This window comes from Centropristis striata, chromosome 5 (genome assembly GCF_030273125.1).
Source record: "Centropristis striata isolate RG_2023a ecotype Rhode Island chromosome 5, C.striata_1.0, whole genome shotgun sequence".
In the NCBI taxonomy this organism is placed as follows: domain Eukaryota; kingdom Metazoa; phylum Chordata; class Actinopteri; order Perciformes; family Serranidae; genus Centropristis; species Centropristis striata.
In genome coordinates, this window is record NC_081521.1 from 11,731,034 (window position 1) to 11,751,719 (window position 20,686).

At 42.9% G+C, this 20,686-nt stretch overlaps 1 protein-coding gene across 1 annotated transcript; it reads left to right on the forward strand.

Moving 5' to 3' along the window:
- Window positions 1–201: 201 nt before the first annotated feature.
- Window positions 202–18,987, forward strand: grm6a (glutamate receptor, metabotropic 6a). The gene is made up of 15 exons (XM_059332467.1): window positions 202–762; window positions 4,051–4,267; window positions 5,029–5,164; window positions 5,250–5,404; window positions 5,997–6,137; window positions 6,227–6,427; window positions 10,118–10,257; window positions 10,572–10,694; window positions 13,347–13,611; window positions 14,194–14,429; window positions 14,510–14,671; window positions 14,784–14,933; window positions 17,204–17,344; window positions 17,478–17,604; window positions 18,155–18,987. Exons 1-14 carry the CDS (start codon window positions 202–204, stop codon window positions 17,565–17,567), a joined length of 2,718 nt encoding a protein of 905 aa, XP_059188450.1. The 3' UTR covers window positions 17,568–17,604; window positions 18,155–18,987.
- The last annotated feature ends 1,699 nt before the right edge of the window (window positions 18,988–20,686 follow it).

Below are 20,686 nucleotides of genomic sequence, written 5' to 3' on the forward strand. Positions count from 1 at the left end.
AAAAAAACCTTATTATGACTTATGTATGTTTGTGGTCAGCGGTGCCCTCTTAACCTTGAATCAGCCACTGGTCATATTTATGTCTTCGGAGCATTGATTGATTGATTGATTGATTGATTGATTGATTGATTGATTGATTGATTAATGTCTCTTCAGATGTCCACGGCAGGATGAAACGTCTTCCCTGAACGTCACCTCAGTATGACATCATCAGGCCCTGCCCCGCCCCCCCTCCTCCTCTTGTTGTGGATTGGACGGACACCCTGTTTGTCTACCCTGTGGCCCCGCCTCCTGCTGTTTCTCTGGTTCCGGATTGGTGGACAGGTGCTCCAGGTGAGCGCCTCCCACCAGCACTTCCACCCCCACTCCATAAAGATACCTGGTGACATCACTCTGGGGGGGCTGTTCCCCATCCACGCCCGCGGCCCCCACGGTCTGCCATGCGGCGAGCTGAAGAAGGAAAAGGGGATCCACCGTATGGAGGCCATGTTGTACGCTCTGGATCAGATAAACAGCGACCCCGAGCTGCTGCCCAACATCACGCTGGGGGCCCGGATCCTGGATACCTGCTCCAGGGACACCTACGCCCTGGAACAGTCTCTCACTTTCGTTCAGGCACTGATCCAGAAAGACACGTCTGACATCCGCTGCTCCAACGGAGAGCCGCCCATCATCCGCAAACCGGAGAGGGTGGTGGGCGTGATAGGAGCCTCGGCCAGCTCTGTGTCCATCATGGTGGCCAATATCCTGAGGCTGTTCGAGGTAAATGCCATATTTTTGTTTATTCTTATTCAGGGTCCCGGAGATACACTTGTTCCAGGGAGTCTGACATAAAAACAACAAATGACAACAAATTGGAAAGTTGTTGGTCGGTTGTTGGTCAGTTGCTGGTTGATTGGTTAGTTGCTGGTTGGTTGTTGGTAAGTTGTTGGCTAGTTGCTGGTTGGTTGTTGGTAAGTTGCTGGTTGGTTGTTGCTCAGTTGCTGGTTGGTTGGTTGGTTGGTTGGTTGGTTGGTTGGTTGGTTGGTTGGTTGGTTGGTCAGTTGCTGGTTGGTTGTTGTTCAATTGCTGGTCGGTTGTTGGTCAGTTGCTGGTTGATTGTTGGTTAGTTGCTGGTTGATTGTTGGTTAGGTGCTGGTTGGTTGTTGTTGGTAAGTTGTTGGTTGGTTGTTGGTCAGTTGCTGGATGGTTGTTGTTGGTTGTTGGTCAGTTGTTGTTTGTTTGTTGGTCAGATGTTGGTTGTTTGTTGGTCAGTTGTTGGTCAGTTATTGGTTGGTTGTTGGTCAGTTGCTGGTTGTTTGTTGTTTGTTGTTGGTCAGTTGTTGGTTGGTTGCGTTGTCCAGTATAAGGCAGCAGACTCTAAACTTTATTTCACACTTGGAGAAATTTGTCTGTGGCATAAAGTTTGCCACATAAAAGTAATTGCAGTGCAGTAACAGACATCACAGTTCTGGAGATTCACTGATGGAGGGATGTTTAAACGTCACAGAGAGAAAGGAGAGAGAACTCAGGGCTTTATTGGAGTTCGGGACACCTTTTTTCAGCAGCCTTTAGATTAACAAGTGTTCTCCGCCACTGTACCTAGGCAGTGTAATTTAAGGTCTGATAATAAAGAAAACTAAAAGGAACTTCAACGTGATCTTTGATTCATTTTCTCACTCAAGATAGATAGTAATTCCACTACACGCATCTTGTTCATAACCCACCGTCCTGAGAAGCCTCTAGCCGTGAACAATTGAAAGTCACTATTTCTGTCTGTGCTAGCGAGTTTGAAGGTAAAACATGCAGAGTATCATTCACAAACATGTCAACGTGAATCCCAAAAGACAGAGGAAGAAGATATCTGTAAGGGAGGGAGAACAGAGTCTCTTGTCCCTGTCTAGGGCCTCGTTCAGACTGCCAGCCAAAATCCGATTTTAGCCCATCCAGATTGGAACTGGATGGCTCTTTTGAAGTCTGAACAGTCACAAATCACATGAAATCCGATTTTTGCAGACCGGATCGAAACCACCTTCGGGAGGTAGTTTCAGATCGCATTTGGACAAATGCGTCTCAGTTGGAACCACTCCGAACACTATCTTGACTGTCCGTGATGTCACTCTACGCGGCAGCGCAGAGACGAGGTGTCCACCGGCAGCCACGCCCGACTCATGCGGCCCGACGGGGGCGTCCATCGGATTGGATTTTTACCGATCCATCGGATCGGTAAAAATCGGATTTTAGTAGGAATCTGATTTGAATCAGATTCGCCTGCAGTCTGAACGCCGCCTAGGTTCACTTTCCTGGAATTTCATGTTCCTGGGACCCGTTTGTCCACATCCTGCGGCATAACAAACACCAGCTTCTAAAGGGCCACTGACATTCACGGAGTGCATCCTGACTGGTACAACAGAGACAACATTTCATCTTTATCTACAACACATTGCTGCCAAGACCAACCACCTGCTACCAACCATTTTCTGACCCTTCAGCCAAAGGTTCGGTAACAGTGAATCAGCCACACCAGTGTGAGACCTATCAATATACAGCTGTGATGCTGAAGAATGGTTGACCTGGTTTTTACAGACCTTCTGAAAGCAGCTTCTGTACCAAAGAGAGGTTCATGAGTCATTAAACTGGCCCCCCTGGTGGAATATGAGCTCTTCTTCCTGTATGCTCTGGTCCACATCTGAACCTCCTGATCCACCAGCTGGCCTGCTTTAGTCTGAACCCTGTAAGGTTCAGCAGATTCACAGCAACAACAAGACAATGTGATTAACTTTTGATTCCAGCCGATCAATGGGAACAGATTCTTAGATACTCAAGATATTACTGCTACTGACTGTGAAAACAGAGATGGAGACAGAGAGAGAAACAGACAGAAAGACAGACAGACAGACAGACAGACTGAACAGACAGACGGCAGTTAGTGGATGAAGTAGTCTGGTTTTTGGATTAATGTTTTAAACAGACAATTTGTGTCTGGATGACTGACTGTCTCTAATGAAAGCCTTTAATGACTTTAATGTGTGTGTGTGTGTGTGTGTGTGTGTGTGTGTGTGTGTGTTTCAGCAGATTATTAGATTATTAAAACCTCAAACAGCAGAATCACTGAATCATCACTTTTGGGGAAATTTACCAATATCTAATAGTCGATCAGTCCTGTGGTAATGGATTTGATCTGAGATATTTTCATGGACAGCGATCATCAAGAGTCTCAGCAAGAGGACATTTTTAGAAACCTCTGAGAGCAGCTAAGGAGGACAGACAGACAGACAGGCAGACAGGAAGACAGACTGACAGACGGGAGAACGGATAGACAGGAGGATGAACAGACAGGAAGACAAACAGGATGTTAGAACAGACCCACCTAATAAAACAACAGCCTTTCCAAATGCAAACACCTGGTCAGCAGGTATCCGCCCCAACATCAAACATCATGCAATTTTGAATTAAGTTTTAATGATTGCTTGCTCCCTGAGCTGACACCTGGCTGTGACCCCCAGCCAATCATAGCAACCAAAATTTTACCTACAACCAATCAGAAGAAGCAAAGCTGACCCTCAACCAATCAGAGCAAACCAAACTTGACCCCAACCAATCAGAGCAAACCAAACCAAACCTGGGATGACTGTGATGACACAGTTTGACCTGATGTTAATGGTCACTGAAGCGTCTCTCTGATGATGATGAAGATGGCGGTCATAACGAGGTCTGCTTTTAGGAACTCGTTAATGTGAAATCCTTCATTAATCTGCACACTCACACTCACACATACACAGACACACATAGACACACACTCACACACACACTCAGAGTTGTGTGTTAATGTGATTGTTCTTCAGTTTATTGAAGCTCTGACACACATTCAGCTGCAGTTACACAACACTAATCCTCTGTGTGTGTGTGTGTGTGTGTGTGTGTGTGTGTCTCCTAAATATGACGTTTCTATAAAACTGAACTGATTCTGTTTGAAACAATTGGTCCATGTGTTCTGTAGCTAATCAGATATATATTATATATTATTTATTATTAGTATATAATAACATTGATTATTGATGTGTGGTTCAGATTCCTCAGGTGAGCTATGCGTCGACTGCTCCGGAGCTCAGTGATAACAACCGGTACGACTTCTTCTCGCGGGTGGTTCCTCCGGACTCGTACCAGGCTCAGGCCATGCTGGACATTGTCCGAGCAATGGGCTGGAACTACGTGTCCACGCTCGCCTCCGAGGGAAACTACGGCGAGAGCGGTGTCGACGCCTTCATGCAGATCTCCAGAGAGGAAGGTGTGTTGGCCTCCTGCTTTCAGCTTTTATTTTCTACTTTCATTATTTTTATTTTTCAAGAGCTTTATTTGCTTTTGGATCAGTTTTGAGTCAATTTTTTAGTTGTTGTGAAGGTTTCTATTGTCTGTCTCTCTGTCTGTCTGTCTGTCTCTGTGTCCCCGTCTATCTCTCTGTGTCCCCGTCTATTTCTCTGTGTCCCTGTCTGTCTCTCTGTGTCCCCGTCTATCTCTCTGTGTCTCCGTCTATCTCTCTGTGTCCCTGTCTGTCTCTCTGTGTCCCCGTCTATCTCTCTGTGTCCCTGTTTGTCTCTCTGTGTCCCCGTCTATCTCTCTGTGTCCCTGTCTGTCTCTCTGTGTCCCTGTCTGTCTCTCTGTGTGTCTGTCTGTCTCTCTGTCTGCCCCTCTGTCTCTCTGTGTCCCTGTCTGTCTCTCTGTGTCTCTGTCTGTCTCTCTGTCTATCCCTCTGTCTCTCTGTGTCCCTGTCTGTCTCTCTGTGTCCCTGTCTGTCTCTCTGTGTGTCTGTCTGTCTCTCTGTCTGCCCCTCTGTCTCTCTGTGTCCCTGTCTGTCTCTCTGTGTCTCTGTCTGTCTCTCTGTCTATCCCTCTGTCTCTCTGTGTCCCTGTCTGTCTCTCTGTGTGTCTGTCTGTCTCTCTGTCTGCCCCTCTGTCTCTCTGTGTCACTGCCTGTCTCTCTGTGTCTCTGTCTGTCTCTCTGTTTCTCTGTCTGTCTCTCTGTCTGTCCCCTGGTCCCCGTCTGTCTCAGGGGGTGTATGTATTGCTCAGTCGGTGAAGATTCCTCGCGAGCCAACAGACGGGGAGTTTGATAAGATCATCAGACGTCTGATGGAGACGAGCAACGCTAGAGGAGTGATCATCTTCGCTAACGAGGACGACATCAAGTAAACACAAACAATCAGTGAATAATAACAACAAACTACAGGCAGAGCTCCGCCCCCTCTGACTGCTCCCCTCTCTTCCTGGTAGGCAAGTCCTAGAGGCAGCGAGGCGTGCTAACCTGACAGGACACTTCCTGTTTGTGGGGTCGGACAGCTGGGGAGCAAAGAGTTCACCAATCGCAGAGCTGGAGGACGTCGCCGAGGGCGCCGTGACCATCCTGCCCAAACGGGCGTCGATAGATGGTAAACAAACCTGAGTGTGTGTCAATTATAGTTATTATACTTAACGAAAACTAACAAAATAACGAAAACTAGAATTGAAAAAACATTTTTGTTAACTGAAATAAAAATAAAAATTAGTTTTTAAGAAAACGATAACTAACTGAAACTGTATTGTGTGGTTACAAAACTAACTAAAATTATAGTGAAAATGTCCTTCGTTTTCCTCTTTGTCAAGTTTTTTCATATTAGAAAGAGGATTCTGTGCAGGAACACATGGTTAATATGTTTACTGAGATGTCTACACTCAAACCAAAATACAAAACACCTGGAACTGTAAGAGTTAATAACCTTATTGGGGCTGAGATGGATAAACCAAAGGAAATAAAGGCAAAATGTATTATTTATTATATTACTTTTGAATCTCACACCCAACACATATCCCATTATAAAAAAAACTCTAAAAACTCATTAAAACTGAATTTGAAAACAAAAATTCACTACGAAATTAAAACTAAAACTAATGAAAAATCCAAAACTATTATAAACTTGGTGTGTGTGGTTACCTGATAATGGGTTCACCTGAGTGTGTGTGTGTGTGTGTGTGTGTGTGCAGGTTTCGATCAGTACTTCACGTCTCGTTCTCTGGAGAATAACCGCAGGAACATTTGGTTCAACGAGTTCTGGGAGGACGACTTCAGGTGCAAACTGACCAGACCGGGAATCAAACTGGACCCAGAAAAGAAGAAGTGTACAGGTAGGCCCTGAGGTTCACCTGAGGGGTGGGGCCCACCAGAGGGGGCAAGGCCAGGGGGAACCGTATCATGTGACTGTGTGTGTCTGCAGGTGAGGAGCGGATCGGTCGGGACTCGTCCTATGAGCAGGAGGGGAAGGTTCAGTTTGTGATCGACGCGGTTTACGCTGTGGCGTACGCTCTGCACAGCATGCACCTGGACCTGTGTCCTGGCAACGCTGGAGTCTGCAGCAACATGGACCCTGTGGAGGGACGCCTGCTGCTCGACTACATCAGAGCCGTCACCTTCAACGGTAAGTAAACACACACAATATCTACATCACTGCAGGGAAGCCAGACTATATCACAAATGATGATAGGCAGGACACCACCTATTCATTTTGTCATAGAGAAGGCGTGGTTTACGATCCTCCAGAGCCGTTTATTGGGCGCTACGAATGTCTATCAAAAGCGTCTGTAGGTAGCTCTTAGCCAATTGTATCAGTTATACCAGATGACATATGTAGAGCGACAGAAATAGATGTTTACATAGCCAGACTAGCCCATACTTACTTACTATGGGTACTTTGAGACTAAAATGCTCAATTCCACGTTTTTTCTGCAGCATGTTCAGACTAAGGCTGCTCACAGTCTACCGGCAGTGTTGGTGTGTGTGTATGTGTGTGTGTGTGTGTGTGTGTGTGTGTGTGTGTGTGTATTTATTTTTACGCCTTATTCCCCCTCATGTCATTCAGCCACACACATCCACTGATTTATGGTCAATAGACGAGCTGCTGGGGGTCTCTGGGGGCTCCGCTGTCCCCCGGCTTGTAGCCAGATCACCGGTGTTACAGCAGTGAGCGGTAGCGGGGCTAGTTGGTAGATTAGGCTTTGGCCAAATCCTGTCGGAAGCAAGGCTAAAACATCCTTTTTGGTGGTAAAACAGACGTTTAAAGTCAAAATGTTGTTCTTCTTTTAAAATCAACTTCTCCTCTAAACTATTTAAAACGCCGTCTACAGCTAGATCCAAAGAGAGCTTCACGTCTGCTGCAGCCATGTTGGATCCGTAAGAAAACTACAAAACTACAAGCTTCCATCTGTCCAGTAGTACGCGTCATCGTCTTGCCGTCCCTCCCCGTTCTGTGATTGGATCCCTAAAACAGGGCTAAGAAACGGCCGTAGTTTCCAGACGGCTTGCAGGTTCGAAATGAAATTGAGCGTGCAAGGCAGTATGGGTATACCCCGGCTAGGGGGCCAGTAGAAACAGATAAGAGAGTCACTGCAGGAGGCGGAGCCAGGTGGACACAGTTGGCCTCTGCGCCATCTGAGAGGTTGAGAGGACACTCAGATGGTTCTGTGTTTGAGCCTCTCCAGAGGAACGACTGTGTGATTGTGTGAATGTGTGAAGACCAGAAAAATATTTTTTAAAAAGGAGTTTTGGACTGTTTCTTGTGGACGCAAGACATGGTGTCTCCTTGTGTCTTCAGACTTAAACCTTCAGTCCTGTTCAAAGAGGTTGACAGCTTCAGGAGTTCACTAATAAACTTGATTATTCAGGCTCAAAACTAAGGAGGATGTTATCAGCAGCTCCTGTAGGTCCGAGTGCTCAGGGACCAATTCTGTGGGCCTCTGGCTTCTGCGTCATCCATTAGATCAGTGGTTCTCAAATGGAGGTACGCATACCCCTGGGGGTACGTGAAGGCACTCCAGGGGGTATGTGAGATTTTAAAATATACATTTAAAAAGTTGCATCCATGCAAAAATCCTTTAAAAATAATTATTTGATAAATATTTTAGGAAAATATAAGTATAAGTTCATAAAATTAATTTTATATTCAGTAGGCTATTCAATTTCATGATCCTAAAAACCCAGAGTGTCCCCCATACCAGGATGGTATGGGGGACACTCAACCTGCCAGGTGGCATATGACACCCAACCTGTCATATGCCACCTGGCATCACCTGTCAACCACTTGAAAACTCAAAGATGGAGTCGTGGTTGAAGCGTAGCAGTTATAGTTTTAAATGGTTATATGCTCACGGTTTTTACTACATTAGTTTGAATCACTACATTTTAGTGATGAGAAATATTTGCAATAAATTTAGTCATGGATTATTAACATTTAATATGTTTGAAATAGTTTTTTTTTCAAATGTTTGAATTTTGTGTTTATCAGTTCCAAAGTTTAATAAATCAGACACTGATGGCACAGCGCTCTGTTTTTAAGTCTTTATTCTGTTTTTATGCTTTGCCCTGGTTAGGGGGTACTTGCCTGAAAAACTATTTCACAGGGGGTACATCACTGAAAAAAGGTTGAGAACCACTGCTTTAGATTACTCAGAGGAAAGGGGGCAGGTTTCAGGAGAACCAATGACTAGAACTGTGTGAGATGATGGACCTTCTGACCAACATGTCCTCATGGAAACTTTTGTCCCTGCAGAGGTTTCAGTTTATGAACAACTGCATGGACAAGGTGTCAGGCGTGTCTGAGGTTCACCATGAGACGTGGACAGATCCGTCTTTGTTGAGTCTTGAGTGTCTTCTGGAGGACGGCTGATAGTTGTTCATGTTGGAGTGAATGGAGAAACTGTTTTCAGCTTCATTATGTGAGATGTCAAATCAAAATTTTATAAAGACGAGAAGACTGAGAGCATTACCTGACTGTCTGTCTGACCACTCGTCTCTCTCTCTGTCCTCTGAATATTTAATCAGACGTCTGTTCTTCAGGATGTCGGTGTTTTTGGGGAGTTCAGCTTTTAATGAACTTCGTTTTGTCCCAAGACACAAGACGAAGTCCTGAGCAGGGACACCTGGTGACCTCAGGTAACCTTTGGTGACCTCAGGTGACCACGAAGGACCAGCTTGTTGGTTTGAGTGGAAGCCTTCTTCAAATAGAGAATTATCAGAACATCGAATCTGATCTGATTCTCTAACTGTGCAGGGTCCTCTTAGTCCTGATCCTCCTGCTAGTCATCCAGAGACTCAGCAGCTTTTTCTTTATTCAGAGATAATTTAACAAGTTAAAAATAAGTTAATGCACTTTACATGTTTCCTCTGAGGACTCAGTGTGTGTGTGTGTGTGTGTGTGTGTGTGTGTGTGTGTGTGTGTGTTAATAATTAAAGTGAGCAGCTGCTGAAATTGTCGCAAGAAGAAGAAGATCTTGTGTTTTTCCTCCAGCTGTGAACCATGCCCCGCTGGGGGACTGAATGAGATATAAAGTGTTTCAATCTCTGTGTGAACCGTGCCCTGCTGAAGGACTGAAGGAGATATAAAGTGTTTCAATCTCTGTGTGAACCGTGCCCTGCCGAAGGACTGAAGGAGATATAAAGTGTTTCATTCTGTGTGTGAACCATGCCCTGCTGAAGGACTGAAGGGGATGCAGTGGCGAACTCAGACTGTTTGAAGGGCAGGGGCGAAAAAATAGCACATTCTGCACAACATAGGGCCCACCAGCGAGCAAAAAGCTATGATGCATCATGTATGATGAAATGGTCCTCATCCTTGATTACAATTAGCATTAAGTTAAAGGAGACCCAGATCAAAGTAATTCATGATATGGTGTTGACAATTAAAACCATCGAACCAAACCATGTCTGGGGGCATGTCCCCTCGGGAGAAAATTTGTAAATTTTTAAGTAAAATGCATCAATCTTGCGCACTTTGAGAGCTAAATGAGAGCAAACACCTCACATTCGTCACAACGACGCCAAAAGGAAACTAACGCCTCTTTCACATTCCCTGTTCGTCGGCTACCAAACTTTTTTCAGTTTGCCATATTTTTGCTCTAGAGGGCACCCAATCATTTTTTGCACGTGAAAAGAACAGCCAACAAAGCACTTCCTCTTGTTTTCACCTCTCTTGAGGACACTTTAGTGAGCTTTTTCAACCATGGAGGCATGCCTCCTGAGTCCGCCACTGAGAAGATATAAAGGGTTTCAGTCTGTATGAACTGAACCCTTCTTAAGGACTGAAGTCGATGTGTTCTCTTTTTGTGTTTTACAGGAAGTGCAGGTACGACTGTTTTGTTCAATGAGAACGGAGATGCTCCAGGTCGTTACGACATCTTTCAATTCCAAATGACCAATCACAGCCATCCTGGCTACCATGTGATCGGCCAGTGGACCAATAACCTGAAACTCAATGTAAGAAGTTGCACATTTTATATTATTATTATAATTACATCGTAAGATCTGGATAATCCTTTGAACAGCAGGAACATACTGCACTGTTGACTTTAGACCAGTCTTTGTTGGTCAATGGTGCAAATCTCTTTCTGCTGCCTCAAGTTAGCATGGCACCAACATGTTCCTATGGGCGCACAGACAATCGCAAAAATAACAGCTACGTCTGTACAAAAGTATAAAGTGAAACAGTTGAGCTGTTTTGTGTCAAGATATAAGATCTCTCTGAGCCTGTCCATCGCTAAACCTGTCTGTCTCTCTGACCTGTCCGTCAGTTGGATGAGATGCAGTGGTCCGGAGGAGACAAATCAGTTCCAGACTCCATCTGCAGTTTTCCGTGTAAATCAGGAGAGAGAAAGAAGATGGTGAAAGGAGTTCCATGCTGTTGGCACTGTGAGGTAATACAAGAACATGAACTTAAATATTGTATTTAATTGTAAATATAGAGTGGCAAAAAATATGGGAACCCTTTGAAATTACCAAGTTTTCTGCATTATTTTGTCATAAATCCCGTGTATGGAAAAACAACCTAATATAGCAAAAATAGTTATCATATATCATGTCTGGTGGAAAAAGTAACTGAACCCTTAGGCTAATGACTCCATTAAGAGCTAATTGGAGTCAGGAGTTAGCAAAAGTTCTTGAGTTCAATCAATGAAACAAGATTTGAGTGAGGTCTATAGCTATTGACCTATTGAAAAACACAAGAAGCGTCTGCTGATGTGAACCATGCCTACAATCAAGAGTTGTTGATTTGCATAAGACTGGAAGGGGTACAAAACCCTTTTCGACCAATGCAAACCTAATTCTAGTGCTGGGCTGGTTCTGGTGCTGGTTTACAGTTGTTTGCTTTTCCTTAGGCTAGAGAGAAAGCCTTGCAGGCCTACATTGTCACCATACACGACTGGTACAGCACATTTGTGCTGTTCGTCTTGATTGCTGTGGACAGCAATTATGTTCTTATTAAGACTAAACATAAGAAGTAAATGTTAGCCTTTGTTGTAAACTAATGCTTCCTTCAAAGACCTGAAGGAATCATTGGAACTAGTAACATCTCTGTTCATGAATCTACCATAAGCAAAAGATTGAACAGGTGTGCTGTCCATGACAGGACACCATGGAGGAAGCCACTGCTGTACAAAAAAAATACATCACTGCACGCCTGAAGTTGACACTCGGCAACACTTATGGGATAATGTTTTGTGGACTGATGAAACTCGGGTTAAATATGTTGTAAAAAGAGCACAATGCAACAACATGAGAACATCATCCCAACAGTGAAGTATGACGGAGGGAGCATCATGATTTGGGGCTGCTTTGCTGCCTCATGGCCTTGACTGCTTGCAGCCATCAAGGGGAAATTAATTCCAAAGTTTATCAAGGTGTCCTACAGGTTAATGTCAGGGTGGCTGTCTGTCAGCTGAAGCTCAGTAGAAGATGGGTGATGCAGCAGGACAATGACTCTGAACATCAAAGTAAATCTACTACAGAATGACTTCAAAAAAAGAAAATCTGAGTCAGAGCCCAAACCTCAATCCAATAGAGATGCTGTGGAATGACATCAAGAGAGCCATTCACACCAGACACCCTCAGAATATGGCTGAACTGAAGCAGTTCTGTCAGGAAGAATGGTCCAGAATTCCTCCTGATTGTTGTTCAGGTCTGATCAGCAGCTATCAGAAGTGCTTGGTTGAGGTTATCGCTGCCAAAGGAGGTCCACCCAGTTATTAAATTCAAGGGTTCCCTTACTTTTTCCACCGCCACTGTTCAATAAAGACATAAAATATTATAATTGTTTGTGTAGTATTAGGTTAAGTATGTTGTGTTTGTTTCCACTTGGGACGCCAATAAGATGGCATTTTATGACAAATTCATGCAGAAAACGGTTATTTCAAAGGGTTCATATATTTTTTCTTCCAATTGTATATATTTATATACAGATGTAACTCCTCCTCTCGCCCTTTTTATCCTTGTGGTGTACATCTTCCTAAATACCAAAGGTCTGTGAGTTTCAGTGTTCTGTGCAGAATCGTAGGTGTTCTCGGACGACACTCTTCTGGACTCAGATGTTGTTCTCCAAGATGATTGAGGATGACAACTGAGGACAAATACAGAGGAAGACAACCAAGGACAACAACCATGGACAACAACCATGGACAACAACCGAGGACGACAACTGAGGACAACTACAGAGGATGACAACCAAGGACGACAAACGAAGACAACTACAGAGGATGACAACCAATGACGACTACCAAGGACGACAACCGAGGATGACAATCAATGATGGACTGCTAGGACAAATGCCATGGACTACTACCGAGGACAACTAAGAAGGATGACAACTGAGGACAACTGCAGAGGATGACACCCAAGGACGACTACCGAGGACAACAACCGAAGATGGCAACTGAGGACAACCACAGAGGATGACAACCAAGGACGACTACCGAGGATGGACTGCACCTATATAGCGCTTTTAAGATGACAACCCAGGACAACTACGAAGGATGACAACTGAGGACAACTACAGAGGATGACTACCAAGGACAACAACCAAGGATGACACCCAAGGACGACTATCGAGGACAACAACCGAAGATGACAACTGAGGACCACCACAGAGGATGACAACCAAGGACGACTACCGAGGATGGACTGCACTTATATAGCGCTTTTAAGATGACAACCCAGGACAACTACGAAGGATGACAACTGAGGACAACTACAGAGGATGACTACCAAGGACAACAACCAAGGATGACGCCCAAGGACGACTATCGAGGACAACAACCGAAGATGACAACTGAGGACCACCACAGAGGATGACAACCAATGGCGACTACCGAGGATGACAACCTAGAACAAATACCAAGGATGACAACCGAAGACAACTACAGAAACGACTACTGAGGATGACCCAAGTTTATCTTTGGTGCCACCTGTTCACAGCATGACAGTAAAACATGGACGATTACTGCTGTTAGAAAGTGTCTCTCTCTCTGACCTGTCTCTGTCTCTCTGTCTCTCTCTCTCTGACCTGTCTGCAGCTTTGTGATGGGTATCAGTACCAGCTGGATGAGTTTACCTGTGAGCTCTGTCCGTTAGACATGCGCCCCACCCCCAACAGAACCACCTGCCGTCCAACTCCGATCATTAAACTGGAGTGGAACTCGCCCTTTGCCCTCATCCCTGCCTCCCTCGCTATGCTGGGTATCCTAGCAACCAGTGCAACGGTGATCACCTTCATCCGCTTTCATGACACGCCCATCGTCAGGGCATCAGGGCGGGAGCTGAGCTACGTCCTGCTGACAGGTAATACTGACGGTTGCCATCGGCAGGTACTACTGACAGTTGCTAACGACAGGTACTACTGACAGGTACTACTGACAGTTGCTATCGAAAGGTACTACTGACAGGTACTACTGACGGTTGCTATCGACGGGTACTACTGACAGGTACTACTGACGGTTACTATAGACAGGTACTACTGACGGTTGCTATCAACAGGTACTACTGACAGGTACTACTGACGGTTGCCATTGACAGGTACTACTGACAGGTACTACTGATGGTTGCCATTGACAGGTACTACTGACAGGTACTACTGATTGGTACTACTGACAGGTACTACTGACAGTTGCTATCAACAGGTACTACTGACAGGTACTACTGACGGTTGCTATTGACAGGTACTACTGACAGTTGCTATAGACAGGTACTACTGACAGTGAGTACTGACAGGCACTACTACTACTATAACAAGCCATAGATTTACTCCCATTTTAATCCATGCAGGTTGCGTCTCACATAACCGCTGCTGATGACATCAGTTGAGATAATTAAGTCATCAGCAGTGATAATGATGTTGTGATGACATCACCTGTCTCTCTGCAGGTATCTTTCTGATCTACCTGATCACCTTCCTGATGATCGCGGAGCCCGGTGTGGTGGCGTGCGCGTTCCGGCGCCTCCTGCTGGGCCTCGGCATGGCCATCACCTACTCTGCCATGCTGACTAAAACCAATCGCATCTATCGGATCTTCGAACAGGGCAAGAAGTCGGTGACCCCGCCCAAATTCATCAGCCCTGCCTCCCAGCTCATCATCACCTTCATCCTCATCTCTATCCAGGTGAGATTGCAGGTATTGGACCGCCGCCTGCTACTGTTCCCGCCGCTGGTCACGTGACCCAGTGTGTGTGTGTGTTTCAGGTGCTCGGTGTGTTTGTGTGGTTCGCTGTTGTCCCGCCTCACACCATCATCGACTACGAGGAGCAACGCCCCCCGAACCCCGACCTCGCCCGTGGCATCCTGAAGTGTGACATGTCTGACCTGTCAATCATCTGCTGCCTCAGCTACAGTATCGTCCTCATGGTGACATATTGATCTGGGTTTGATCTGTGATCAATCTATGATTTACATGTGGTTGATTTGCGGTTGATCTGGGACTTTGTTACTAGGTAACCTGTATCATTCCTGTTGCTAGGTAACGTGTACGGTGTACGCAGTGAAAAGTCGCGGTGTTCCAGAAACGTTTAACGAAGCGAAGCCGATCGGATTCACCATGTACACCACCTGCATCATCTGGCTCGCCTTCGTACCGATCTTCTTTGGTACCGCCCAGTCCACAGAGAAGGTGAGACCAAAACCAGCACATTGATTACATCATTGTAAAGATCAGTTAACTGAAAACACTTAAAGAGAGTTTAAATAAAATGTATGAAACAGAATCATCAGAGTTTCTAAGTGAACCAGTTTAATTCAGGTGAAATCTCCTGGAAAGAAACAAACAGTTTGTTGAAATAACAGAACAAAGAGCTGTTTTTAGTGTCTGTGGTTCAGTGTGAGTTTAGGGATGGACGAGTCTTTAATGCAGCTCAGAGATAAACCAGATTATACAGATTATAAACCAACACAGGACATAATTACAAAAGAACAACTTCAAACCAAAGTTACAAACAGAGAAACAGACAATAAAAGCCAAAAATAACACAACGGAAACAGCAGCGTCAGACAGATTATTGTCATTATTCTGCGTCTGAAAGACAGTTAATCTCAGATCTGTGTATCTATGTGTGGTTGTGTGTGTGTGTGTGTGTGTGTGTGTGTGTGTGTGTGTGTGTGTGTGTGTGTGTGTGTGTGTTTGTCTGTGCGCACGTGTGTGTTTGTGTGTGTGTATTTGTGTGTAGTACCTGAGTGAAGAAACAATGTGATTCCAGATTTTTCAGGTTAATCTGATTCAAAAAGTTATTTCACTTCTATCGTTCTAAAATGTTTAAATATTTAACTGTTAAGATGTTTCCTCTTTTACAAACAAAAAGTCTGAATAAAAACTCAGTGGCGTATGAAGTATGATTCATTATTATGGAGCTCACAATGTTTTTAAACACATTCAGAGCCAATGACAAAGTAGCCGTGGCCGAGTGAGCTAGACAGTGAATGAAGAGAGGGAGCAGCGTTAATGAGAACAGACTGTAAAACATTATTTTCTGACTGTTTCAGCGGTCACGCTCTAAAGCACAAATGAACACACACACACGCACACACACACAAACACACATACACACACATACACAGGGCTGTGGTGACTGTAGAGTGGTCCCCCAATGATCCTGATGATGTGTTGGCCAAACAGACACACACATGCAGCAGCACATCATGCTGGTGTGTATCTGGTCTAAACTGTCTGAGTGGCGGGCTGTGGTGTGAAAATGGCGCCCAACACTTTGTCTCATGTACAGTTTATAAACAGCAGTCCTTCTCACAGATAAACGCCACCTGCTGGCGTGTAGACTTATTTCCTGTCACACAGGTCAGAACCATAGACTGAATAAATAATGGACGTAGTGACCGTGATGTCACAAGCATTGAGTTCAGCGTTACACTCGTTGCCATCTTGTGTCGCCATCTTGTTTCCGATATGGGGAGCAGACCATATCTGGACTGTGGAGGAGGAGAGGGATCTGATCACTGACTACAGCCTCTCTACACCTCAACCTGACTGAGAGAAGCTGCGGCTAATTCATGTTAGCATTAACTGGAGCATTAACTGGGGTGTTCATTTTGGCTAGCAACAAACAAAAACTAAATGTGTCTGTGTCTAACAGTGTCTGTTAGTCCAACCAATCATTGAACAAGACATTTTAATGAACAAAGCATTCAAATAAACTGTCATTAAGTGAAAATACAGAGAAAGGGTCAAAGTTATGAGACCAAACCGCTAAATGTCCTCTTTTATATGAATATAGCGTTATATATAACTTTATTGACACGTTGCCGTGGATACGCATTGTTCTGCTTCTCTTCTGATGAGAGCTTGCCTTGTTAGTGACCTGTCAATCAAAGGTAGCCACCCCCCAAATTATACGATTCTTTATCTTCTATTTTCTTCTAAATGGGGCCATTATTTGAACTATTAACATCAAATTGTCTTGAAGAAGATTTTTACTATTGATTGAGACCATAATGTTGTCCTAAAAACATTCTGAGGTAATAAATCAAGTGATAAGTTTTCTCATTTTTCATTGAAATGAATGGACAGAAATGTCTTTGCAGCAACACTTAGCATGCCACCATGCCGCCGAGACAGAACTTGGTCGTTTGCGGTGTGTTGAGGTGCATATTATAGACAGCGACACGGGCGGCGTGATGTGCCACAAGTCCTTTGACAGTGGTTTGTTGTGTTGCAAGTGCTGCTGCTGACACCTGATTGGTCCGTCTCCTGTAACCAGTGTAACAGTTAGCAGGCAAGCTAACTGACCAACCCACTACTGTTTTACCTGGTCAGCTGACATCACTGCAGCGCTCCTATTGGACATAGTTAAACTCAAAGATATGAAGTTCTTCAAGAACTCCACAGAACGTTTGTCTCTTAGTCTCTGTCTTTGTCTCTCTGTGTCTCTGCAGATGTTTATCCAGACAGCCACTCTGACCGTGTCCATGTCTCTCAGTGCGTTCGTGTCTCTCGGGATGCTCTACATGCCGAAGGTTTATGTCATCATTTTTCACCCCGAACAAAACGTCCAGAAGAGAAAAAGAAGCTTCAAGGTCAGAATACAACATCACCAGTTACTTAAACCTGAGAGTTGCTGAGTTACGTGATAGTTGCTGAGTTGCTGTGTTGCCGTATAGTTGCTGAGTTACCTGATAGTTGCTGAGTTGCTGTGTTGCTGTGTTGCAGGCGGTTGCCCAGGCTGCCAGAGTTTCTCAAAGGTCTCAAAGTGAGAAACAGAATGGAGAGACGAAGATTGAACCTGACAGATCGCAGTAATACTACAGTAATACTACAGCAATACTCCACACAACAGGTACTGAAACTGTCTGTCCCTTGGTGACATCATCAGGTTGCTTTATGAACTATAGATCCCATGATCCTCAGCTGCGCAGGTTGCTGGGCGGAGCTCAGATGTGTTGAACAGATGATTCCTGACGTCTGCAGATATTTCTGGAAACACAACTGAATATTTAATATTTCAGTCTGTTAAACATTAAACATGTTGCCGGTTCTGTTGCTCAGAGCTCAGGAGCAAGGCACCAATAGATTATATTAGAAATTATTATAATAAATATTATTAACACAATAATTAACAAAAATATTAACCTGCTGTGATAAGTTCATCAGAGAAGTTATTGTTCTGAAGTAAATGTTTAATAAACCTGATTGTGATGGTTTCATTAATAATCAGAGATCAATAATCCTCCTGCACTTCATTAAAGATGATTAAAGCCTACAGGCAGCAGCTCAGGGAGTCAAAACCATCGTGCTCACCATCCAATCAGCTTCATCTTATCCTGACTGACAGGTGGGGGCGGGGTCGTGGGACATCAATAACAGCTGTTTGTGTTTTCTCCTCAAAGGTAGCTACTGACCAATCCCTGTCCAGAGCCTGATGACATCATCATCATCATCATCATAAAGATCTCTCTCTCACACACACACACACACGCACGCACACACATTTTAAACATGAAACTGTGTCTGAATGTTTTTTACTGAGATTCCAAAAAAGTTAGAATGTTGTCTGAAACATTAATAAACAGAATGTAATTGTTTAATATTTTGTGACAAATAATTAACAAAAAAACTGTACAAAGAAAATATGTTTAATGTTCAAACTGATGAACTTTTTTGTTTTTTGTAAATGTTAACTTTTTGTTTTTATCTACGTTTTACGCATCGTCCCAACTTTTTGGGATTCGTCCATGAGTCGTAGCTCTCTGGCTCCACCTGGTGGCGTGTTTTTGTTTTTTTTTTAAACTTCTGATACATGCAGTGCTGAACAACAACGGTGAATCCAGGACACAGGCAGCAGCAGCGACAGGACTCAACCTCGTGACCACGTCTTTAATTCTTGTGCATATTTTGTATCATAGCAACCAGCTGAGTGGAGCCTACAGCGCCCCCAGCTGGACGCTTTCAAAACAGCAGCTGCTGTTTTCAGCTAATCGGTTGCTGATGTGATGGACAAGTAATGTAAATATTAAACATGAAGAAATCTTAGAGATAGAGATGTATGGATCAGAAGACGACACTGATCGGTCACAATGATGTTTGATGTAAAAATGACACGGATGTTTGCTTGTATGTGAGATTATAAAAACATGTTTTATTGAGTTTTTTTCAGAGAAAATGCAACAATATAATATCAATCAACAAGAGTTGAAGCATGAAAACATTTGTGTTTTGAAGATTAAAATAATTTATGTTAATGTGTTTCTGTTGGATCTTGTTTTAGACACAAACTGTTTAAAAACGACAAAATTATAAAGTCCTCATTGGTACCGATGGTAGTGACCTATCAATCACCCTGTAGCCCCGCCCTAACCCCTCCCCTGCTTCCTGGTCTGAGTCACTCTAAATGGACCATAGCTAACTAAATGAACATCATGCTGTACTGAAGAAGACTTACAACGTAAACTGTTAATGAGAATGTTTATTGAGGTCAGAAAACATTTTCTCATAGGCTTCTATACAATCAGACTTTTTCTCTCAGCTGGTCGAGTCGCCCGCTGATGGACAGCAGACAGAATGCAGCTTTAAGACTTCACTGATTGGTAATAAAATCAGATGGTTCTGAGTTTAGATATTTTATTTGAGTGTGTTTCAAACATACGTACAGTCTTCCACATGTTTGCTGTCTGATTATAATAATAAAAATAAGTTATCTTCAATAAAATTAAGTGAGATGAACTGAGTAAAAACTATAAAACTGATGTTGATACGGTTTTTATTTGGGGTCAAAACATGCAGCTTAAAAAAACCCTTATATAAACTTATTGAAATATTAAAATATTAATACATTTCAAAATGTTTAAGATGACAATAAGTGATTAGTCTTGCAACCTGGTTCAGCAGGAGGTTTACACACCAATCCAGATCAGTGTGAACCTGGTTCAGCAGCAGGCTCAGAGAGTAAAGAGTTAAAGTGCCTTCACACCTCCTCACTCACTCATTTATTCATTTATTCATGTGTTCATGTTGAAGCTGCTTCAGTCTCATTCAGACAGATTTTAATATTTCAGAGAGAAGAACTGATGAATTATTCGTCTGCAGCTGTTTCAGGATCACTTCTGTCTCATAGAAACCTCAGAGGTGGAAATAAAAAGAGTTTTAAAGTTTTCAGGGAAACATGTTTCTCTTGTTGTTAGACGGTTTATTCATAGTCTGAAATTGAAATCTTTCTTTTGTTTATTTTAAGAGCTGATTAATTTATTTTCATCTTTAATGCTTATTTACTTTAATAAACTTAATTAGTCTGTTTTACTTTTTTTCAGCTTACTCCTTTGTACTGGAGTTACGCTGTTGTGGTTTTATGTTTCTGAAATTTGGAATATAATAAAAATTTAAGTCCTAAAAAAACTTCTGAACCCAAGCTGGCGCTGAGGATCTGAGGGGTCCGGATCCAAAGGACCAGCTGAGGACTCAGGAACCATCTGAGATAAACTGCTGCCCCCTGCTGGACGATCCTGTTATTATATTATACTATGCTATATTATATTATATTATATTATATTATATTATATTATATTATATTATATTATATTATATTATAGTATATTATATTATATTATATTATATTACATTATATTATATTGTATTATATTATATTATATTATATTATATTATATTATATTATATTATATTATATTATATTACATTATATTATATTATATTATATTATATTACACTATACTACGTTATAGTATATTATATTATATCATATTATATTAAATAATACTTTACTATATTATAATATATTATACTATATTATATTATACGATGTTATAGTATATTATATTATACTATATTATATTATATTATATCATATCATATTATATTAAATAATACTTTACTATACTATACTATAATATATTATACTATATTATATT